Here is a 25525-nt window from a genome sequence, read left to right on the forward strand (position 1 = left end):
TCACTTTAATCTAATCTATACTGAAGTATTGTGAAGTGTGTGTGTGTGTGTGTGTGTGTGTGTGTGTGTGAATAGAGAGACAAAGAGAGAGAATATTAATCTGAGAATTAACTTATAACTATAGCTGATAAATAAATGTTGTATATTAAAACATCTACCTCATAGCACATATGCATATCTACAGCAGAGCTTTGTGGTGCCCCCTTAAAAATGTACCAAACACATTGAAACAACTTGTGGTGAAGTGCGAGCTTGTTTGTTTTTACTTCTGCAGATCCCAGTGTGAAAGACTGTTGGAGGGTTGTTAGACAACATTAAGTTGAAGCTGAAGGAAGCACCAGTAGTTTTCTCCTTTTTATCAACACACATCTAACAAAGTCCTCTACACTTTAAACCTTCAGCTCAATACAATCGACCATGTGCTTCACTGGAGCTTCACATCGTTTCTCTGTGTTGCAAAGGTAAATTAAAGAACACAAACATGAGAACAGTGAAGGAGGCTCTGTCATTGCAGCAGATGTTGGTCTGATCGTGTTCAATATATCCATCAAGTGATGTTGCCAAATAGAAAAGAAAAAGAAATGAATCCAAACCTACGTCACACAGTGGAACTCCAATTACTCCCTCTCTTCAGGCATAAATGCAACTGAAATGCTCAGTCGTAGCCTCTCTGGCTACAGTCAAGTTAGTCAGAGTTGCCCTCAGGCAAAAAAAAGAGCAAAGACATAGAGTGATAATGGAGAAAAAAACGTGAAAATCATGAAACGAAGAAACCTTGAGAGGGATAACAACAGAAAGATCCCCTACAGCATTTTACTTCAGATGTTTTCATCTGTATTTTACACCATTTGAACATGTACATTTATGTTTATGTTGCAGGAGTTAAAAGCTATGCCATTGTGTTGTGGTTACATCATGCTGGCACGTGTACATACATGGGACTAATAGGAAGTTCGGAAGTATCCCTTCACCACAGCCCAGCAAAGAAACACAAAGAGGGGGAGGGATGAACACAGGGACAGTAAGTGACTTCTTCAAAGTAAACACAGAATGCTGTGTGAGTACTTCATTATTATTACAAACCTGCTCAATTTAAATGTAGCCTTTAAGGACATATGTGCTAATATGCAGCATGGTCAAAGGCAGATCACTGAGATAAATAAAACTCAAATCATGTTCATCTCGTGTCTGTGTGGGTTGTCCCTGGCTGCTCTGACTTCCTCTGCAGCCCAAACACATGTAAACTGGAGTTAGGTTCACTGGAGACTGGAGAAAAGGTGTGAATGTGAATGATTGTCTGTCTGTGTGTGTTGGTCATGTGATACGCAGACGACCTGCAGGAAAAGTGGTATGGTTGATGGATGGATGAATATTAGAATAATAATAATGATATATCAAATTAACACTCCTTTGTACACAGTATCTGATGCCACACACTAATTCAAAGTCCCATACAAACACCACTGAGGTCAGAGTCAAGCTCTAATTTACACTGTGTGCTCAGGCTCCTGTCCTCGTATCTCTGATTGTTTTACCACAGCTGGCAGGAACAAGCAGCGGCATCTGCTGCTCCTCCAGCCACCGACTGGAGATCCGCCGCACTGTCACTACACCTCAGAGGAATGCTGCAGATCCACAGCAGTAAACAGCACATTGGCAAAAGGGACCCAAATACCAACAAGCTAATCACCGCTGTGAAATGCATTTGTGGATATTTGCTCTCAGCCTCATTCTTCTTTTCACTCTGAAAGGGGAAAAAACTGCTGCTAATGTTAAAGCGGCTCATAAACTTCCAGAAGAGCCTTGAAAGCTCCGAGGTGAATGACGGCTGCAGAACACCAGTCAGAGTGATCTGAGGTGAATTCAAGGCTTCTTCGGATTAAGAAGTCTGCGTGTCACCAAGTTCAAAAAAGGAACAGCAGTCAACACCTGGAGGTAAACAAGTGCACAGTGGAAAGAGTCGATGGAACGTGTGGGTGGAAATATTCTGTTGTTCAATACGAGAGAAATATCAAAATACCATATTTCATATTGCTTATACAATACACAGTAGGAGACGTGTCTAGTATTTCACCTACAATAGAAAAGTAGTAAATTACATTACAAATCTGAACATTATAGTTTAACGTTTACGTTTGCTTCTCAAACTGACATTATCTAAGTGCCTCCCCCTGAGCATATTAACACATGTACTGTAGTACTTCACATCTCGTTACATCTGTTAGTGCTTTAACATGGGGTTTCCTGTCACCACCGCTTCAGCAAATTCCAGGATTGCTTGATTTGTTCTCTGCTTGAACGCTGCAACTCCGTGTGGGCACAGACAACTGTGTACCTATTAACACAGAGCAACCATCAAACCTCCACCCACTCACGCTACGCTGGAATTAAAACAAACCTCAAGAAACAGCTGAAGGCAGAAAAAAAAAAATGTAGGAGATGGAGTCAGAAGCAGCCCAAGAGTCTGGTGATGCTGACACATGCATCAAGTCAAAGCAGGAGATGGAAAAACCACAGAGGCAGAATCCAGATATCTTAAATGTTGTTCAGGGCACAAACTGTGATGGAGGAAGCCAAACTATCAGAGATGATAAGACAAAACTGAGACCTGCCATGACTGACATACTGCATTTCTTTATAAATATAAAGGGCCTTTTCTGGTGTAAAGAAAACTACAATTCACACAATTTAGATGAAACAAACTAGTAAAAACATCATGAGAATTATTCTACATTAAATTTCTGCCAATAGATCCCTTTCACCTAAATCTTACGCACTGGACCTTTAACATGAAATATAAAAGAAAAGGAAAAATAGATCAAATTAAATATAAAAACATGCATAAAAACTGAAGAGAAAGAACGTGAGCACAGGCAAGTGAAAAATCTAGTTAAAGGCTGAAGCGTCTCCGTTTCCTTCCACTATCTACAAATGAAGCTAATATGTCTCAGATATGAACCCTGCCATCTCGCACATTTGCAGCAGAGTCTGTGCAGCAGTGAGCGAGGGATGGAGCCGCGTACTGGAAAAATGAATACTTGAATATTTATCAGTGAGATAAGAACGACCTAAAATGATAGAAACCATCTTTGGGAAAAATGTATTTGGCGTGCACTTTGACTTTCTAGTTGGATCTAAGCCCCATCCAATAACATGGGGGAGGCCAGATTAATGACATATACGATCAAGATGCTTTGGCTTCACTTTTGGGGAGCAGTCAGACGTCCATTTTTAAATACAGTTTATATTTTCAATACATGACTTCCACATCTGTTAACTGTTATATCACAAACGCTGATGTCTGATAAAAGCCACCAGGACTGTGTTTGATCAGATTGTTCTTTTAGATTCAGATGTAAAGTAAATAAAAACCCTTTGTTAAGATAAGGTTACCCCATATTTCTTATCACAGATTATAACAGCAATGAAAGCAGGATTAACTTAAACTGGGTGAAGCTAATAAAGTAGAACCTGATAGATTTAGTGTTTGTATGGCTCCACTGAAAGAGCTGAGAATGAAAGAGATAAAACACAGATTGTTTAACATTTTCCTTCCATGTCTTATAACCGATCTTTCTCCAGAGACAGAGAAACTGCTCAGTCTAAATCAATTTTATAGTTGACTGATCACATAGCATCCCTCCCTCCGCTCTCTGATGCCCTTATCTGTCTGTGTTTATGTTTCCACGCAGTATCTCCCCAAACTCATCTCTGCACGGTCAATCGCAGAAGAATAATACAGCTGCACAGCCACACCTCTTGTACCTCTCACTGCAGCTCTTAATACTCCCGAACCCCCGCCCCCCCCCCCGAGGTCCACCACGGCTACACCCGTCTCTCCATCTCTCTCTGTTTGATGCTAGATCTGTCAATATGTTTCCCCCTCAGGCAGCGGACACAGTTTAGCTTCCTTTTCGTAATTAAGGAAACGTTAAACAAACAGCAGCATTTCTGGATGCTGTGCTCACAGCTGCGGTGCATTCATTTTCTCTTTTCATGAAACAACAAACATATAACAGTTGAAATACCGATGAGACGTTGTGTGCTTGAAAAGCACACAAACCAGTACAGTTGCCTCCCATTGACTGATTCGGCATGAGCATATTCAACAAAGAGCCCAGGCTATTTTGGATGATGTGTTTGCACTTCTTGAGGAAGTAAAGGATTTAAGTTGTATGACATCTAAAGTCCACAAATCGGGCTGATCGGTTATTAGCACAAACCATAATGTGCATCCTTGTTGAATATTGTAATTCATTTTCCACTGTCGGCCATAGAGCTGCTCTGCCCACTCTGGAGATCATAATAAAGTATCTACTGACGATGACCCTGCTCCACAACATCCTCACATGAACAAATACCTGCTTGAAATCAACTGCCCCTCTTCATAAATACCACCACCAGCGTGGAGGGATTGTACGCGAGTGGAGCGACGGGTTAATCTGCTCGGTGTCATTTTTAGAATGCGAGCCCTCTGGGTCAGCCGTGAAGTTTTGTGATTATCATCTGTCCCGTTACTGCGCTTTAACAACATGCCATCGGCGCCGGGCGTAGCGATTAAGATTCAGTGCTTCCTCAAAGAGACTAATTTACCGCTGCCACAAGGTTCTTTTACGACAGCGCAGTGTGAGTGAAATTTAAATGTCAAAACAACTCCATCGTTGTTATTTCATATAAGAGGGCAAATCATTGGCTTCACAGTGACAATTAATCCTCACCCTGCATAAACCTGACCACAACTGAATTTTATTATAATTATTAAAACTATATTAACAAATGTGAAACCCAATCCTTTAGCTATTTCACTATTATTATCAGTATTGATTAATCAGATGTCCACATTTAACAGATTAAAAGGGGTCACGTACCATTTAAAACCAAAGAATATTCAGTTTACTGTCAAAGATGTGAAACCACTGAGTCCTTGGTTGTGGGGCTGGAAAAACAGAAATGATTCATTTGTTATCAAAGTAGTAACCCACTAAATTCCTGTTGCTCAACCAATCAATGAATTGACCCATCGGTTCGGCTCCAAACAAAACCTTGAAGACTATGTGATGACGTCCATGTAAAGGACGAGGTCACAATGTCCCCAGTCAGTCTGCACAAATAACATTGAGCGTATACAAAGATAAACAACTTTCAGTCAAGTCTTCCCTGTTGTTTCTACTGGTCACATCTGTGGCTTTGTATTTAGACGTTGTATAATTTCGTTTTCACATCAGACAGTATCCTACGTTCTCCTCTGGTCTGTCAAGCACAATGCATGATGGCTTATTGCTCTGTTTGTGACCATCAGTTGAACACTTCTTTTTATGATGCATTGTGGGATAGAATGAGTCCATAATGATTCCCAAACTTTTTCTCCCAAAATCTCCGCACCACAGACTCAGGACCAAAAAGAAAAAACCTCCTATCATAATCAGCTCAGGAGTCATGTGGGGACAAAGGAAAACACAAGGTTGATGAAATATTTCTATTTGTATGCTTTTATCTGAAATTGAACCACTATTTTATTATGTTTTTTAACAGTTATGACAGAAACATGTTATTTTATTTGGTTTTGAATAATGTTTGATTATGGAAATTACTTCACGACCCCTCCTTTGTGTCTCACGCCTGATATACGGTATGAAAACCACTACAAAAAGGCAAACTCACTCTATAGTGGACTATAAAGTGAGTGGTGAGTCATTTCAGACACAGCCTTTGTCAAAACTGCAATCCAGATCACAAAGGAAGCGAGTACCACATGTCACTGAAGAGTTTTACAGCTCTGAGCCAACAGACCTTCTAAATCATCCTGTGCAGCGTCTCATGTGTCCGTAGCTGCTCCCTCAAGACAAAAAAAAAACCTGTAACTGTGGGAAAAAATGAGAAATTTCAAGAAGAATTCATCCAGCATGAATTCAAGTGTTACAGATGTGTTGTAATGAGAATTCCTCTTATTTTATAACACAGAAAAAAAAACATCCCCCCTCCGTGCAATTCTGTAAAACGTCAGAGTGACGAATGGAGCGTGCATCGTATTTGGGTTTGCTCATTTTTGACTGCAGCAGGTTTTCGGGTGATGCAGGGAGCAGCAGCGCTAATCTTCACAACCTCTTCACACTTCTTCAGCTTGTGTCAACAGCGCTGTGAGTCAGCTAGCCATTCATATGCTGCTACAGATGGTCCCATCCCTCTTCTTCAGCCCGGCTGCTGACATGATTCATGGGGCTCTGCGTCTTGATTTAGGGTCTCCTTCATATTTCTTCTCACCCACAGCAGAGAGGCATTTCTCTACGACACCCCTGAGGCAATGACCCTGGCCTGCGAGAAAAACAAAAACCTCTGCTGGGCAAAACTGGACTTGACACACACACACACACACGTGTAAACACATGTACTGCATATTATAAGCACATGTATGCTGATTTCAGCTTGAATTGGCAAAGGCAAAGGAGTCGAACTCTTTCTCAGAAATACAAAATGTGCCATATGGTCAACAACACAATTATAAATCAGAATTAAGCAGACAATCAAAATTGTGCAAATGAGCACTAATTTCTTACCACGGCCAGGGTCTCCACCTGCTCATTACCAAACGATAAAATAGACCACGCTACCCTTCACTTATACAATTACTCTCCGCTGCTTAAGTCAAAGGGAAAGTGGCGTCAGTAAAAAATTAAACGAGCAGTCACCGGTGATTGTTTCCCCACTCAATCTCAGTTTGTTGAATTTGTATTATAATAACCTCGCGCGGTTCCCTTCTATCTGGATTCAAAATTTTCCTCCAATTTAGTCTCTATAGGCTTCAGATTGCCCTGTCAGAAAGGACTATAACGAAAGACTGTGTGCACCACTTCCTTATCGCTCCCAGTAAATTACCTCAGGATCAGATACAGGCTGCCAACTCACAGAAACTCCACTCACCAGACACAGAGAGAGAGAAAGAGAGGAGATGGAAAAGACTGAGAGAGAAGGAGAGAGAGAAGGGAAGAAAAATATAAGTGTCAAGACATGACAAGAGGAAGAGAGTAGCCCCCGCAGAGACTGATAGTTTCAGCTTCTCTCAAAGGTCATCTGCTGTTATCTAAAGATCATCTCCAGTCACCAGCGCTCACTTTTCTACACTCTGCTCAACAGCTGAAGTCAAGCACCTGTCAATTTCTACTTTCATAACCTGCAGCTAAAGCAAAGTGGCTCTGGCCTCACAACACGATCAATCTGGAAAACTCATATTAACACAAGCAGGGAATAAAACAACAGAAAGGCTAAAGGACAAACGTCACCTGCAGGAGTTTGTATCTGACATCTACTCTGTAATTGCTGTGTTACAGATTATTTAACAAGAGAATACAGGAACATGTGGAACAAACACAGGGAAAACAAAGCCAATCAATTTGTCTGTAATTTGTCACTTCTCAAAATTAAACAGAATTCCTGACAAGTCAGCAAAACCTGTGTTATATAAATCACTCGGTTTAGACTATCTGGATTATTGATGAATCAATTATTTTCTTGATGAATCAATGAATCCTTTGGTCGATAAAATGGCAGAAAAAAATTGCCCAACTCAAGATGACAGGATGAGTTGTGTTTGTCCCACCAACTCAAAAACCCAGATACGTACAGAAAAACACACATTCACCAAAGAACCTGGATTCTGTGTTTTGTGTCATTTTGCTTTAAAAGTATTTAAGTTAACTGACTGAATATTAGCAGTTACTGATACATTTCCCATCGGCTCAGTGGCTAATTGTTTCAGCTCTGACTTTGTGTAACCACAGGTTCTGAAAAGCATAATCTTTTGACTTTGTGACACAATAGGATGCAGGGGCACATAGTCAAATGCATTTTCGGACTTCTTCACTAACATGATGGAGAATCATTTTCTGATCATAATCATCAAGTTGACGTAAACACATCGCTTTCATCACTACCTGTTAAATCTACTCTGACTGCAAAAACGTCATTCCCCAGTGGAGAGTAACAAAGATAAGTTACAGAACATAAATCTGTCATTTCTGTGATTTCCGATGAGCCACTAGTTTCCTGTTTCTCTTCATTGTGTCTTTTAACTCTTTATAATTTAAAATATGCTCACATCTTCCCAGGAATGCATTTTGCCGCCTTGCTGTGCTGCTTCAACCAAACAAGAGAAAAATCGATTGTAACTCCATGTAGATAAATCCACATTATTTATTAAAATCAACATTAGCCCGTGTTGTGATGAGTTACGAGTCAGGGATTTTTCTGTCGCATCAGCCGTCGGGTACTGGGAGCTCTGGTGATATAAAGCAAGTGGCCTCAGAGACTAGTCACTTTAGCAGCTTGTGAAGCGGAGGTATGATTAAAACTCGCTGTGAGTCATCTGGATGCAGGCGGCGGTCTTTCACGCGCGTCTAGGGACATTCGTACTGTGGTTGGGACGTGCCTGGACTCCTCTCGGCAGCATTGTGGGGGAGCAGCTCCAGCGTGGTGGAACCGAGCAGATGGTGAACGTATGCGGCGCTCATGCATGTCATCATCACCTTCATTAGCTGAAGGTGACATATGACATCATCTGGCCCGCGTGCATTACGAGGGCCAGAAAGAGTTGTTTGCTCCTTTTTTCTTCTTTTTTTATTGCGGCACGGTTCAAGGTTGTTGATGGGAGGTATTGTGAGTAATCACAATTTCCCTTCTCACACACACACACACACATGCACACACTCAGTCTCAGCGGCTACTCCTCCTCAAGCCTCCCTCCCCCCCCAGTTTCACCACCTCCCAGCATTAAGGTAAATAAGGGCTTCCAGCGGAGAGCCAATGAGCACGGGCCACTGAGCAGAGATGCATGTTTGTGTTGCCTTCCTCCCAGGACCCTGCTCGTTTATCTTGGCTGTCAGGTAAAGGGCAGACGCAGAAGGTGAAACTTTTTTTTTTTTTTAATAAGGCCGACTTGGTTTCCATAGAAACAGCAGGACAACATATCAGAGACATTGATAAGTGAGCAAACTCTGGTCTCGAGGCATCCTGCAGTGTGCCACATTGTTATTGGAGACATTTGTGTTTACTTCAAAGACAACGAGCTATTTAGATGAATTCTCAGGGAGCCTCTGGGCTCGGACCTTTTACTGTGAGAGGTGAGATTAATGAGAGCATATTCACACCTCGCTTTCAGCTCAGGTCAGGAGTTAAGAGGAAGGTCTCCACTTGTAAAGAGGTGCTGAGTCTTCTGCGGCTGCCAACTCCCCGATAAAGAAAGGACCAATGACCATCGTGCATCCTGTGATAATGAAATGATCCTGCATAATGAAATATAAGAGGAATATTTCAAAGATGAGGAGCAGATTGACTGGCTGTGACATTTTTTGGTGACTTAATACATATTGTAACACTGAACAGCACAGGGGGTTGCCTTCTTGAATCTGTCAATATTCCAAATGCAGGTTACCTATGCAGAATATTCTCCGGGCTAGAAGTGCATGAAGAAGAAACAAATTGCACAGATAATGAATACTTAATGACTACTACATTTTTCACTTTGCGGCAGTAAATGGGAAACATGTTTCGTTAACAAATGAGTGGAAAATCAAAAGGAACAGAAGGCACCACACACTGTCAAAAGCCTGCAGCTGTGAGATAAAGCAACACAATGATACAAAGATACGCAAGGCTTTGTTTGCGGCTACACATCTGCAAGAGAAAAATTAAGTCTCCTCTGGACCAGAACTCAACATGGATATGGTCCACATGTAGTCATAAAGTCGATAAGGTTTCCTTGATAAGACGACACGCAACTCTAATTCATGTGGAGACTTCAATGCTTAGAGCTACAGCAGCAGCATTGAATTCAATATTAGGCACCGAGCTTTTATTCAGTATTCATCCCAATGTCATCATTATCTCAAAAAAAAGATAACTGAGAAAAAAACAGTTACAGGAAGGCACCAACAGCTCTCCATACAGAAAACAAAACAAGAAAAGAAATATCAGGGGTTTTATTGTGGATGTCCATGACTGAAACTGCTCTATTAGTCTCTGCTCTGCACAAGTGTTCCTGCTAAGAACTGTGAGGAACAGCTTTTGTTGTCAAAACAATATTACTGTGTCCTTGTGATTAAATCACAAGACAGGACATTTAGTCTTTTATGACAAAACAAATAGATCCCATCCACACGGAGGGTTTTCAAACCGACGACGTGCTTCCTCAGCTCTCGCTTTATGGGCATTAACATCGCATTTTTTTCCCCGACTCTTTGTTCCCGTTTTTTCCAGCAGCCCTCTGATTTATATTTGAGCTAAAGTGGAAGAGCGCTCCGCGGGGACCGAGTGTGTGTGCTCGACGGTGGATGGAGGCAGGCTGATATCACACACGGGGGCGAGGGGTGTGTGCTCTGACAGCTCAACAGTTGACAATAAGGCCTTGGCTGTTAATGTCCTGCTACCTGGCACACCGCAGGGTCACGATCTGCTCCAGATGCTGGAGGCAGGCGTCCAACTCGGGGTGGACAGAGGGAGACGGGGGGGGGGATCAGAGAGAAAGAGGCAGAGGGGAGTGGACTCACTGAAAGATGAATGGGACGACACACACACACACACATAGATGCACCACCTATACAACCAACTCTGAATTTAATGTTCTCTCTGCACAGTGGCAGTTACTGCAGCAACATCAGGGATAATATCTGAACACAAATAAAAAACATCTCTGTTTTTTCCACAGAGCCGGATTGAAAATGGATCTGTTCAGAGCAATCTTGCATAATTCAAAAACCAGGGAGGGATGGGGCAAAAGCAGAAATGCACACACACACACACACACACGCTCGTACAAGAGGGATTTATGAACTCAATTTAGTCAGGCAGACAGACTTCTTGATTCTGTCACTTGGGATAATTGTCAGGATGTGGTACTCTGACCAAGCCCCTGCGTCTAAACCCAGGCAGGATATAAGGTCATGTTGGAGTGGAACTCTAGCCAAGCAGCACCCAGACCTCAAGTGCTCCAGTGGTTTTGTGGTTATCTGCAGTAGCCAGCTGTCGCAATACAGAGGAGTTTTTCAAGAACGTCCCCTCTCCTCTTCCTCTCATCTTTCTGCCCTCTGTCTCTTTCCCCAATCAGAACGGTCCAATCAATTCTCCCATGCCTCCTCTCAGCCGTCTCATTTTAGCACGTGTGAATTATTGTTTTAGATTTTAGCATTCTCCCCAAAGATTAAAGCCTAGAATGAGTCAAAACAAAACTTTTAAGCTCAGTGTCGGGAGCCCAGAAAAGACACTAAATTACCCAGTCGGTTCCCAGACAAGAGAAAAACCTGCTGTATTTGAATTCAACTTTATGAACTGTTGCCTTTGATATCGCGGGGGGTTCTGTACCACATTTATTTAAAGTTGTTTTTTCGCATGTGATGGAAGGAAACAACTCTTTTACTTTCTCGCATGAGAGTGACTAAGAGGACAGCTATGCATAATATATTTGACAGTGCATGTTTAAAAGGTTATTCCTTCCCATTTGAAATTAGGTCAGTTCATCACTGCAAACGAACGCAGGAGGAGGTGGTGAGATGTTCCTCCGTGTATGTGTTTATCATTTGAATTTAGTTTTCTGTCTGTCACTGTCAGGAACGACATGGACAGGAAGCACCACTCCACAGCATAGATCATCAAAACTGATGCAGAGGAGCGATCGGCTGTGTGTGTGTGTGTGTGTGTGTGTGTGTGTGTGTGCGTGTGTGTGTGTGCGTGCGTGTGTGTGTGCGTGCGTGTGTGTGCGTGCGTGCGTGCGTGCGCGAGCGCGAGCGTTTGTGAGTGTCTGTGTGTAAACCCTAAAGATAAGAGCTCCACCTGCTGGTCAAAGAGCCAACAGCAGAACTATTTGGATTCAGGACCACAGTGATTTTACTGAATGTAACAGCAGGTTTATCAATGGATCAAGAGTCTGTAGCAATGTGTGAGCAGAGCAAAGAAAAAAACAGCTGTGATGTTTATCTGAGGTTGATCAATTTGAAATAAAGTAATTAATAATGAATTATTCTAACCAGAAATCCCTCTGCTGTATTTGTTCAAAATATGAACCAATTTTTTACCTCAAATTCGTCTTTATATTTTTTACAGACCTTAAAGTAATAACCTGTCAGGGTTTTGCACGTTTGACAAAAGTCACAAAATGTGGAAATGCTCAAAAAGCCTTACTTTCTTATAAGCAGGCATTTCATGTTTCATATATTATATGGGCTACGCATCAACTATTATATTATTGATTAGACCCCAGGGAGGGGCAACTCCCTGTTTGCCTTATATGAACACAGTGACATATTAAAAACAACTCTTATTAACTTGTTGAGGACTGGATGTAAAGTGCGGATAGGCACGGTGGAGCACACAGCCCAAAGACGTGCAGATTGCTGTTGGGTTAATTGGAGACTCTAAGTGTTGTCTCTGTAATGCACAGATTTTCAGAAGTAATGGATGAGTTTATGTAGCAGACACAAATCATGTCATTAAAAAGGTGCATACAAGAGTCCTCAACTACGGAAACGTATTGCATTCACTTGAAAAAAAAAAAAGTATATTTTTTGGTTTGTTTTTTGGAATAACACTCAGCTCATGTTTCTCCAGGATCAGTTGGCAGATATGTCATGCTCCATGGATCCCGTAATTTACCGTAATTGACCCGGTACAGTAGATAGTTGAAGATGGGGCTTGTATGTGCGGGCAGGAGTCCCCGTAGGTCCATGGGAGTCACTTGCAGGTTGGAGGTTCTCGCGGGAGTTCGAAGTATCTCGATAATTCAAAAAAAAAAATGTGTCCAAAAAACAGAAAAAAAAAAATTTGTCAGAATAACAGACAAAATTATTCAAAAAAACAAACCAAACTTTTTTTCAAGTGATTGCATTACGCTTCCGTACTCAACAGTCTCTTTATGAGACCACATTTAAATCCACAAGATCCAGATTTTCATTTGGACTAAATTGCACTGACTCATAAATATCAGTCCTTTAAACATGTCTGATATTTTTAATCAAGATCCATGAATCATTCTCAGAGAAAGTAAAAATGGTCAAAAAAATAAATAAATAACCAACAACAACAAAAACACCATAATTTCACAATGTTACAGTGAAAAGTGAGTGAAAAGAAAATTACTAGATCAGCCCCCGGATCCTTATCTGCAGCAAAATTGTGTTAGTTATTCCGTGGGTTATGTCCCACAACTCCACAAACTTTTATGGAAATCACTTGAATAGTTTTTGCGTAATAACTTCTAATAAAGAAACAAAGAAAAAATCAAAGGAAAGCAGAAAAGAACATAACCTTGATCGATGAGGAGCGGGGTCTTTATTGCCTAGAGCAGAACATTAGGGTTAACATACATGCTAGGATTACCAACCAGGGGTTAGAGACCCCTGCAAAGACTTGCAAGGTTTATCTCAGCGGTCATGAGATGATTAAAAGCAAAATGAAAGCAGAAAAATTAATTTCTGTGACATGAATATGGTTTCATAAGACTTTGCTTTAATCTTATTTGTGCGTGTGTGTGCGTATGACCGTCTATTACTGAATAATTTAAACTCATAAATCCATCCAGGATTGTGAACTGCTGACAACTGTAGGAGACACATGCAACCTGTGATGAGAGGCCACGAGCCGAAAAGGTCGGGAGGCAGAGCGATATATTTTATTATTCAACACACGCTCTCCCCTGGTGGGAACATCGTGTGGATTTCACAGTGAGGCGTAGACAACCCTCAAATGACGAAGCATGTTCCCGGTGCGGGCCGGGGTTAACCTAAGCTCTTGATGCTTCTTCAGTGGATTCCTATTAGCAGAGCTTAAATGCTGTCATTTCAGTTAAACCAAGGCTGAGTTTCTTGTCTAGTGGGAGGATGGTTGAATTATACAAATTACGAAAAAGGCAAATGACGACTCGCTCGTGTGAGGAACGGAGCGGAATTGAACAGAGACGCATAAACCTGCTATTACGAAATCAACGCCTTCCGCTTGTTCAACTGGCCACACACTGTGAAGAGGTCTGCTCAATGACTGCCAGACTCTTATTACCATGTGATTAACCTCTTCGGGATTAATCGGGCAGCAAAAGACACGGGAAAGGTCAAAGGTCAGTGCTCAGACAGCCACTCCGGCGTGAAGGGCGGCCTATTAAATGAAAGGCCACACTCGAATCTGCCCAGCTGTCTTCAAGCATCTTTTTCAATACACACTATGGTGTTATCCTGCAGGGCTCATCCCTCCCAGTTAAAATCCACCAGCACGCAAGGTCAGTTGCCTTATTATCGTAAAAATAGAAAAAACCTGTTGTACACAATTAGAAAAAGGCACTTTGAAAATATAAACACACCGCCAAACACCTGGTGTGTGTTGGCAGGCGTGAGACAGACCGCAGGTGGGGATGAATTAAAGCGAGTCTGCACTGGAGGAGGTGATCATGAATAAAACATCACACTCACACTTGTTGAGGCTGTAGCTTTTAGCGCTGCTATAACTCCTGGTTGTTTTCTCCCATTGGCAGAGAGAGTGTAAAAAAGATATCATGAAACACATCCAAAATAGATGCGGTACCTGCACATGTTCACACGCAGTTTTTAATAACAGGTGTGAAAGTGAATTAGCGATAAATGGGAGGAATTAGGATCCCTGTGGTGTCGTCACATGACTGATGCAGTTAAGTCTTTGTCAGTCAGTTACGAGAGACACAAAGATAAAATGAGAGCAGGACCTTGTGCGAGTTTCAATCTTTATCCGTGTGTGTGTGTGTGCGCGCGTGTGTGTGTGTGCGTGTGTGTGTGTGTGTGTGTGTGTGTGTGTGTGTGTGTGTGTGTGTGTGTGTGTGTGTGTGTGTGTGTGTGTGTGTTTATAGAGAGGGGTGGCAGCTCATGGCAACCTGCCATTCCCTCAGTGTGCATGTATCCATGACGGATGAAGGAAGCATGTGGGAATGTTTTGACCTTTTCTGCCCAGACGAGGACGGTGTCTCCCACCAGAGAAGTCCAACGTCACCTCCACAGTTTGAGGGATGTTTCACTGTTTGTTGTCCAGGGACATAAATCACATGAACTTTTTCATCAGTCTTGCCGTGTGACAAACGAAAGAGCGTAACAGCCCCCTAACACCTTTAGACCAGTACTGGGGCAGGGTGTGGATAATCATTCTTCAATACCAGAGCACTGCTACTCCTGAGTTCAGACCCATAAAACATTTTTATGATGCCTTTTGGAATTTAATGCTGGTATAATCAATATGTTTTAAATTAACAATGGAGCACATGACTACTTGTTTGGAAAACAGAGAAACATCGCCCACCTCCGCCTTTCTTCTCAGTTCTTCAGAGATTTTTTTGCGTCTTTTGGCTCCTTTGTTTTATGGCACAGAATGATTTTGGTTCACGCTCGCAGCTCTCATCCATGTCGCAGCAGGCAGCTGTTTTGAACACAACAATCTCTAAGAATCTGCTTTTCACAAGCAGCTCAGCACCACAGAGCTGAAGGCTGGGGAACACAGTCGAGCAATTAGCTGCTAAAGAGGTGGATTATTTCCTCAGAGAACAGAGGTAAAAGAATATTTCTACTTATAGTAGAGGTGGTCTGATAACCTCAGTGATATATTTGTCTTGAAGCAATAAAGTGAAAAAAATAACCTGGATCTGTCTCTGAATCCACATTGGATAGACAATATAAAAAGATGGACAACATGGCTGTTGCCCAAAAGTGAAGCCAAAGTGTCTCGATCACGTGTATCAACAGGACTTTGCTACAGATGTGAACGCACTCAGATTGGACACGGATCTGATCACACCTGACCACATTCTCACATGCTCTGGGTCACATGAGTCCACATTCTTTTAACAGTGTGAACACTTGGGCCACATATGAAGGACCTCCTGTCATGGGTTCTTTTCAGCTCCAGGCCTCTTCCCTTTACTAAGTTTGGTGGAAATCGCTTTTGGGGTTAACAAAGAAACCAGCAACAAACAGACTTTTCAAATCTAAGTTGTTGTCTCTGGCAAGCAGACACACAAGTTTCTGAAATAAAGTCTGATTCTAATATCCAAAAACTCTAAAAATGGTATTAAATTAAATCCGTAGAAAAAAACCATTGATCAAAAAGTGGAGCTCACATTGTGGGATTATTTCAGGTAAAATGATCTGTCATATAAAAGGAAGCTATGTTAATAAACCAGAATACTAATCATAAAAATACATATCCAATCTTTTGTTTTCTCCGACTAGTGTATAAGCGAAGGAAAAATCAGGAGAAAAACAAACAGGAAGGAAGAATGTGGTTACCAATTCCCCCTTGAAGCGAGACTCCATCATGTATAATCACATAGACATTGAGAGCAGCTTGTGTTCTTCCTCTATGATCTTATCTGATTGTTCTTTATCTTTTTGTTTACCAGGGACCCAGATGAGGACGTGCATAAAATCTCTCTTAAATCTGAGGCTCCCTTGTCATTGTTTTTTTTGTGCTCGTCCTTTTTTTTTGCTTTTTTGTATTAAATAAAGCAAAGCTCTGGTGCAACTCACAGGTTCTTTAAGACCATAAAACAATCTGTGCCAGCAGATGCAAAGAGCTGTTATGAAAGGCGCCTGCACGCACGCAAATCTACGGTTTCACACACACACACACACAAACACAAACACACACGGAGCAACTAAACCAATCGTTTAAGGTCTCTGAGGCCTCAATAAGCTTCTGTAAATCAGCCGCTGTCCGGCAGCGAGTTTTATTCCCCTCTCTCTCAGTGGATGTTGGGTTATGACCCATATGCGGGAGGTTATTTATTGCTTTTGTCTCAGCTTGTGTTGACTCTCAGCCACTCTATGGTTCTGGGCAAATAGGAAGCAGCACAGGGTTGAGGATCTGCTGAGCCGCAGGGACCTGGTTCAATAGCCTCCTTAAAACCTCGTCTTTCTTAGCCCCTCTAGATTCTCCAATTTTTTTGTAATGACTAAATCAAAATGAAAATCTGTGAGCGAGAGAACGAGTGTTTGTGTGAATGAGGGAAAAGAGGATTGGAGGGTTAAAGAGCTGAGGCTGCTGGGAGTGATGACGGACAGCGTGCAGCCAGATGCCCTGCTGCTTTAAGAAACACATCTTTTCTCGGAGAGATCACTGCGTCTTTTGTAACAGCAAATCGAGTTGCGATGTTGGGAAAATGGTAAAGTTGTTAAAGTCAGAGTGAAAGTTAACCTTGATGGTGTGTCTCTATAGTAATGTCACTTTTGATGAGCAACCACACATTCTTAACAAGTCGGCGGATCTGTGCGGTTGCTAGGATGGTTGTGAAGGACCTTCCTCTCCTTTGGCCCGCCTTCTTCCTCACCTCCTCGCCGCAGCTGTGAAACAATCTCAACAAGGCTGTCATCCTTTACAATGGACTGTCAAACCTGAACCGGCAACTCCAACCTCGCCGGCGGTTTGAAATATGGGCTCAGCTGCCGTTTCTGCAGCGCTGACAGCACATGACAGTTAAGAGGAACAACCACAAACAGAGGATATATGAGGGGGTCCTTGAGTGATGACAGCACGGGTAAGATCTAGAGCGGTGATGTAATGGAGACAAGACTGCTGACTGATACCATGAAAGAGGCCAGTTTGTCTGCTCCAGTTCACAACCATTCATATCCGAGATCTATGTCTGTGGGCAGCTAATAGATTAATTCTACATTGGTGTCACTTTGTCCACGGGGGCAGTATATATGAAGGGTGTGTGTGTGTGTGTGTGTGTGTGTGTGTGTGTGTGTGTGTGTGTGTGTGTGTGTGTGTGTGTGTGTGAGTACAAGCAGCCTACTGAAGCTAAGATCACACATTGTGAGCCTGACATGGTGGGAGAGCAGTTGAAAACCTGACCTTCTGACCTCAAGCAAATTAATATGTCACAGGTAGGGCTGCACATGAGAACAGATTTTGGAAGGCCTGTTTATTATTATTAGTTCTATTAGTCGAGGTATTACTGGTGCACTTCCTGTTCTAAACCTGGTGATACTGGTTGCAGTTTTCTTTCTGAAACTGTAAAATAAACATTTAGATATTACTTCAGCAAATGTTGTGTTTCCACCTCTATTAGCTACTTACACTGTTTGTTTACCTGCCAGCAGAATATGGGAAGGTTTCCAAGAAATGACAGGTCCAGTTGGGTTTTAGCTTACTTGAACCAAAGCTTAGTTCGATAGTAAACTTGAAATCAGATCTCTTTCCACTTCAGGAATACGAGTGTGAAAACAAACACTGCACGTACACATGAATCTGCACAGTCAAGCCCAAACACCCAAGTGAAGAAGCAAAAACACACTTTAGAGCGTTGGCTGGATTTAAGTTGAAGGACTGATCTCTGTGTTCCCAAACAAAAACATCGAGATTTCTATCTTTCAACTCTGGTAGAATCTATAGTGATGTGACAAAACTGTATATGTGGATCTTTATATAAACATTACATACTGTATATGTGTTACAAGATCAGGATCACCTCAGCACCACTTTGCTTTGTTCAGGACTGTGTGTCTGGATGTTTTCATACAGTGTCAGGGAATTAAAAGAATAATATTAAGACTTAGGTCTGAAAAGACAGATGAGGGACAACTTAAAGAAAAAGCCCCAGATGGTTTGAAGACAATTATCCAGCTTTGGCTTTTACTTTCACCAGACGTCAAGCAGAGGGAACTATGGGAGATTTTGGACCAGGGTTTGGCCCCAGCACCAGAATCCAAACAGCAGAGGTGGAGATGATAATGTTCATCCCTCCAGTAGTTAAAGAACAGTGTCATGGCGGCTTCGTCAATCATATGTATTATCAACTTGTTGAAACAAACCTTTTTACGATGTCTGTTCCATTCCAGCAGGACTGTCCGTCTCCAAACACCAGCTCACTCACACACAGCTGATCTGCCAGGCCGCCATAGTACGTACGATAGTGTCGCAGGCTGGTCAGAAAGTCCCTGAAAATGAATCCACATGGTTCATTTATTATCATTTGTATCTGTTTTTTGGTTGGTTTTATCTTGATTTTTACATTTAAAATGTGTGCTCTTTTGTGTGAATATATTGTTTCCTATCCAATTGTTTGCCTTTAATTTTTTAATGTTTAACTTTTAAAACTCCTTCTAACTGTGTTTCAGAAAGGTGCTATATAGATAATGTTCATTATTACTATTGTTATTATTTTTCCTATATTTATATATTTCAATTATTAGTAATAATCATAATATTAATTGTAGATTTAAAATCATAAAATGACACTTTTCTATGAACATATTTTTGACAACTTTCACCCAATACATTTACTTCATAACTGTACTTAGGTAAATATTTCAGGTATCTGTACTTTAATTATCTATTTTGAAATACTTTTCACTTTTACGCCACTACATATATCAGCCAATACATTTCTACTCCAATATGTGTTTTGTAATGAATTGTGTAAAATATTTACATGTTGTTAGTGTGGTACTTTTTCTAGAGTGGATTTTTGTCCATTCATTTGTACTTTTGAAAAATGTTTTGAGTACTTCCTCCATTACTTCTTACCTTCTCCTGACAGCGAGCGAGTCTCCAAACACTCTAACAGGAGCTTTAAGGGGGATAGAGTCTTTGCTGCTGCTGCTGCTGCTGCTGAGCTGGATGCTGCCTGACTGGGTGGGCTTCCTGCTCGGCGTGCCACACACTTTGTGCACCTATTACCCAGAGAGACGGACACAAATTTAGCTCGGAACACTGCAGGGAGGAAACGTGCATTTTGAAACTTTGCAAATCTCATCAAACCGTGCTGGTGCGGAACAAATGGGCCTTATTTTAGCTGAGGGAAAGACAGATGTTTATGGCCATTAGTGCAGCCATGACTATCATCCTGTATTTCTGAATGTGCAACCTAGCAGGCAGCAGTCACACTAGACTACCACTAGATGGAGCTGTGGTGTCTCAATAAGTACAATGAAGCTGGAGCAGTTCAGGTGCAAATCCAGAAGTATTCATTTCACAAACTATAAGATCTGCACGGATTTATAAAGACTTTATGGTTCAGCCTATAAGGGTGATGATTTTGGATATGTATGTCTGGGTTTGAGTAAACGTCTAAGCCTGATGAATAAGCTGTTGACACTGGATTTATCCTCCTCTGTCTGGAGGTTTAAATACTAAGTTCCTGACTGCCTCAGAGCTGCCCACATGGACGTCTTAATGGAGAGTTTAAGCCTGCTCTGGTGTGTACTGTTTGCAATAGGAGCATGGTTCCATAAAAAAAATTACTCCAGGGCTTAAATGAAATGCTATCCCTCATCCATTATTCTATTTATCCATAAGATTGATCCCCACTTTAGTTTCAAGTCCGCTCAAATATCATCTGACCTGTGCCGAGAAGCGGGGACCACTTTTCTGAGCATGCCTGACAGCATCACGAAGCAACGCATGAACTCCCAGAAGCACTTGCTCTAAATCCTGAGGTCCTTGCATTCGCGCCGAAAGGCCCTCCAGTGAGCGGACGAACTCCCTCCAGTGGGCGTCGATCTCGGCCATGCTCGCCAAACAGCCCCGCATCACGTTGAGGCAGTACCCCATGCAGGGCTTGGACTGGGTTAAGCCCTGTGGAACATTATCACATTGGGATCAGGGATTCTGGGATAGACTTTCATTCATTCAGATAAACTCAGCTCAGAGACGAGCAGTCATACCTGGCAGTGAGGACAGTAGTGCATCTTCAGCAGGGCTCGTCTGCACTCACGGCTCAGCTGCAAGTGGTCTGTGGTGTTGATAACCTCAATGCCAAGGTGCAGCGCCTGAAGCAGAAGCTTCCCAAAGACCCCAGAGCGACTGATCTGAAATGCCAGGAGCTCGGGCGTCCCACCAAATGGTCTCAGGTTGCGTCTTGATGACCTCACGCACTCAGCGTAGCCTGGTGATATTTCGCCAGGACCTGGGTTGATGAGGTGATTGTAGACAACCGGGAAGAGAGCGTCAAAGAATCTCTGCACCAACTCATCAACGCTGAGCTCGGACCCCAGCAGGAAGAGACTGATGTCGGTGAAGAGTTCTCGCACAGGGCCCGCAGCCTGATCGGCCATGCTGTGGTGTAACCCCTGAAGGGCGGCATTGGTGTGATTCTCCGCCTGCCTCATCAGAAGCTCAAAGGTCTCTGTGGAAACAGCAGGAGAACGAGAGACAAAGAAAGAAAGACAAAAGATTACAGAGGGACTTCAGCTCATTTCTACTCATCATCATCATCTTTATCTGGCTTTAGTTGTCGTTGCTGCCTGTTGAGAGTCAGAGAGAAGAGAAGGTCCCATTGGAAGCTGTATTTCCCTATTTAGCAATTAGTTTTTCAAAAAACAAATATAAAATAAGAGGTTACTGTACATTGGAATGGGAACTGTTGTGAAATTAACAAAGCTACAATACAAAGATGTGTTTCAGGAGTTCTTTGAGAGAGAACAGGAACAAGTGGATGACACAGGAGGACGGAGAAGAAATATGAAGAAAGGCAGAGGTTAAGAGATTGAAATGAGGGAGGAGAAAGGTTAATAGAGATTTTAAGGATGGATAATGGGAACTTCAAAAAATGAATTCCTGTGAGAATAAGCAATTATTATAATGTGCATACATTTGCATACAGCACACATGTAGAACTGCCATTATAAAATCATGCATATATGAAAGAGTCCATTTTGAAATGTCATCACCATCCTCATCACAGCAGTGAACACAGTGCTGTTAGAAATATCTGCAGTAGCTTCACTTGCATGTATTTTTTTCTGTATGTGTGTTTGGGGAAGTGTTTGGATTGTACAACATTGAGGTGTCGAAAAATCCCATATCATGCCAACCACACTTTATTACCTCTGCCAAGGAGATTATGTTTTAGCCTGTTTTAACTTTCTTTGAAATTGTGAGACATACAGTATATATCCATCTCTACATCTAAATATTGGCCTATATCGGTATTGGGAATTTTGGTGAGGCTCAATTCTGGAAGATTCATGATGATAGTTGAATTATCAAACACATCAAGAAGCAAGATAAGCCATTTTAAAGATATTTCAAAATAACTTGTATTTCAGCTCCAAGTTTTGCATTTTTGACAACAGGGCAGAAAAACAATATTATAACACTTATGACATCCCCTGCTCCCTGAAACATGATACACAGAAAATGATAAGTAAGCTCTGCGTGATTTTTTTTCCAGATATAAAGGAAAAACCTCAAATAGAAAACGTTTCACCAGAACAGCGAGCTTGTCTTTATCCCTTTGTCTCATTTCTTTTTTTCAGTTTTTGTCTCAGCTAATACCTGAGCCATGGCCATTCTCACATCATGTGCTCGTCATGAGGTGTGAGAGGCAGTGGTCAGGGTGAGGGCCTGGAGCTGCCCGGGGGGGCCCAGAGTCTGAGGAGCTGGGCTTGTGACGGGTGGGAGGGGGTAGGTAACCAGTGTTATGAGGGCTTAGACTGTCAAGTGCCGTACAATATGCACCAACACGGAAAGACTGACCGAACGCCCCCCGGAGAGGGAGTTTGTGAGGGGGGGGGGGCAGTGAGGGGTCTGACATGCCCACAGGCAACACTAAGGCACCAGAAAGTCAATCTGATCGCAGGTCTTTTGAGTGTGATGGGTCTAACGAGATCTGAGACCTTAAAGAGCAGCACGGAAAAACAGGGGGAATGTGTAAAGAATGCTGACGACAGGTGTGACATGTGAAAATGACAAAGAGAAAGAAGGAAGGTGTTCAGGCGGGCAGAGATACAGGGAGAAAGGCAATTGTGCTTGTGGAGTACAGTTAAGTATTACTGCAGCCCCGGGGAGTATGAAGCAGAGACGGCTGAGTAATGAGGAGTCCCACAGGGATTACAGCACGTGCCTCAAGGGGGGGGGTTCACCACATTAGATTGTGGGGTTAATGAATCCTACGTCAGACCACATAACAAAAACCTGTGCAGTAAACAGATTTGTCTCTGTTTTCTGTCCATCTCTGCTCCCCAGGCAGGAACTCTTGTTATCAAGTTCCTCAGCAGTTTTTTTAAAAAGTGAGAAACTTAAAAAAGACTAATCTGATCAGCGATTTTGCCGTCTAAATAAATCTGCTGCGTGACAAGAACACCCACACGGAGCTGCCCCGGCTGTGTTAATGACATTATTTTGCACAAAAGAGGAGTGTGAAGCTGTTTCTCTCACTTGGAGACTCAGACCAGCGGCCAGCCCTCAGGGCGCGCCTGAGGACAAAAATAACACGAGGAGAGGAAGAAAGGAAAAAGAGAAAGAGTGATGCAGCAGGGCTATAAGCAGGAGAATGAGAAGGAAGTGGATCTTTTACTTTTAAGGACAGAAATATTTATCCTTAAACTCAGCATTTTGAAAAATGGGCAAATACATGTTTGAAAGCTGCTGTAATCAACATTAGAGCAGATCATATGACTGAGTGTGATGTAATGCAACTCAATTTATAACCTGACTCCGGTCGCCCTCATAGTTTAACTGAGCGTTTTAGTGTCTTAAAGCGTATTGATTTCATTTTACAACCTTTTTTGGTTTGATTTATTCTCACCGCTCTTACCGGAGCAGCAGATGGCCCCAATAAACCCACCGCACTCTACCTGCTCGGCACCAAACGACACATAAACAAATTTAGCAACTAGCTGACAAACATAGCGGAGACTTCACAGAGACAGATACTGGTATTTCCCTTGGGAGTTGGTGGAGACCAAAACAGAGCAAATAGGGGAGAGACTATTGGACTGTGTTCATCAGGTGAAACATGACAAATAAATGATAATGTTACTGTAGGTCTGATGGATGTGTAAATAAGAAGCTATTTGCTAATAAGTTTGTTATGTTAACTTTGTAATACAATACCTAAATGTGTTTATAGCTTTTTCTGCTGCACCTGAGTTGTCAAAACAGCAGCTGATGCCCATTCAAAGCTAAAAAACTAAAGACAGCATGATTGAACCATCTATCCATGTTCAGGTTCATTGCATGTTCTTGATTTCTCATATTTCTCATTCCTTGTGTTAGAAATGACTCAGTGTACTTGTTTTGCTCGAGTGTGTGTTCTGAGTGTCAATGACCCGGCTGATAAGAAGAGAGTAGAGACGAGGCAGAGTCAGCATGACGGGAAACACCGTCCTGTCAGATTAAGGTAACTTTAACAGCTGAAAACATCAGTGTGTTTATGAGTGTGTTGGATTGTATTTACATAGTTATCATAAGAGTTACATCTCAGATCAGATGTGTGTCTTGATTTTCCAGCAATGTAAATAGTCAGTGATTTGTACACGACAAACAGGGCCCTGTGCAATCAAAATGTTATAAACAGCAGTCTTGTTTTGTTGTTGAAAAAGTCTATATTTAACATGTAGTATTTTCCAACAGCAGAACAGGACCGGGTGATGTGTTTTGCAATAACTTTTACATATTTGTTTTTTGGTGCAATGAAAAACAGTGGAGCAGTGAGAAACATTACCAGCTGTGGGGCCTGACTCTGCTTTAAAGCTTTTTTTCCAGCTCTCCCACACAGTGAGAAAGAGCAATAAAACAACATCAACACGAGATAAAACATTACTAAACATTCTTCAAACATGAGGGTTGGAGGACAAGTATGAATAAGAGGATTCATTATTTTTGATGAATTCATGTGTGATATTAAAATCAGAATATGTCATTTCAATCCATTGGAGTAAAGATGTCATTACAACATACCACCCATCAACCTCCTCCTTCGTCTGCCGGCACGGTAAATACATTCTCATATGTATGAACAATTAATGCTTGAAAGCTCAGGAATTGCTGGCTATTATCCAGATGTATTGGCTATTATATAAAGCCCTTTCAGTTAAATTCCTCAGTAGCTGAGCTTTTCTCCATGTCTAAAAGGCTTTTAAATTTGATCCCATTTTCTTCCTTTCTCCCATAATTGCTGCATTTCTCATTTTCTTTAATGTAGGATGATCTGGTTAACTGTGACAGGGTAGCTAACCGAGTGATGAGTTGCACTTAAGGTCAGGCCTTGTGGCAATTCACACTAAAGGGGAAAAGAGGGGATTTTTATTCCACTCCATTATAGCGTCTCTCCCTCTGTGCTCCTCTGTGTCTGACTGCTTCAGGGGGTAACAGTGATGTCTGGACAGAGATACAAGACAAGTGCTACCCAGCTGAGAGACTAGCTGGATGTTGCTGTCACCAGCAGAGGGTGACATTTTTTAAATTGTAACTATGATTGTAACATGCAGAAAATCTGAAATCAGTGCAATGCTGCAAGGTCCATGACATAACACAAACATTAAAACAGTAAAAGATGTAAAAACAATCAAACACAACAACAAAAAAGGTTCAAGCGATATTAAAAGTACAATAAATACGTTTTTTTTTTTTATGTCAACTGAGGATGCATTTCTGATATGTAGTGGAAATTTGTTCCAAATCTTGGGTGCGGTATGACAGAAAGCGTCTTCACAGTGTTTTGTAGATGGCACCTTCATCAAACCAGCACCTAGTGGACAGACACCAGTCCAGGATACAGTCTAAAAGATAAGATGGTGCCAGGCCTTCT

General features: G+C 41.9%; 1 protein-coding gene across 3 annotated transcripts in view; it reads right to left on the reverse strand.

The window, feature by feature from the left end:
* gpc5a (glypican 5a) overlaps nucleotides 1-25525 on the reverse strand; it is a 116888-nt gene that overhangs the window by 71171 nt on the left and 20192 nt on the right. For 2 of the 3 annotated variants that reach the window (XM_069525236.1, XM_069525242.1), the window contains exons 3-6: nucleotides 20658-21118; nucleotides 20335-20568; nucleotides 19519-19664; nucleotides 18804-18929 (exon numbers count right to left, since the gene is read on the reverse strand). In XM_069525236.1, the coding sequence (XP_069381337.1) occupies nucleotides 18804-18929; nucleotides 19519-19664; nucleotides 20335-20568; nucleotides 20658-21118 (967 nt within the window). Of the gene's footprint in view, nucleotides 1-8605; nucleotides 9276-18803; nucleotides 18930-19518; nucleotides 19665-20334; nucleotides 20569-20657; nucleotides 21119-25525 lie in introns of those variants that run through there. The other variant, XM_069525245.1, reaches the window with a different exon arrangement.

The sequence above is a fragment of the Paralichthys olivaceus genome, chromosome 1 (genome assembly GCF_024713975.1).
Source record: "Paralichthys olivaceus isolate ysfri-2021 chromosome 1, ASM2471397v2, whole genome shotgun sequence".
In the NCBI taxonomy this organism is placed as follows: Eukaryota; Metazoa; Chordata; class Actinopteri; order Pleuronectiformes; family Paralichthyidae; genus Paralichthys; species Paralichthys olivaceus.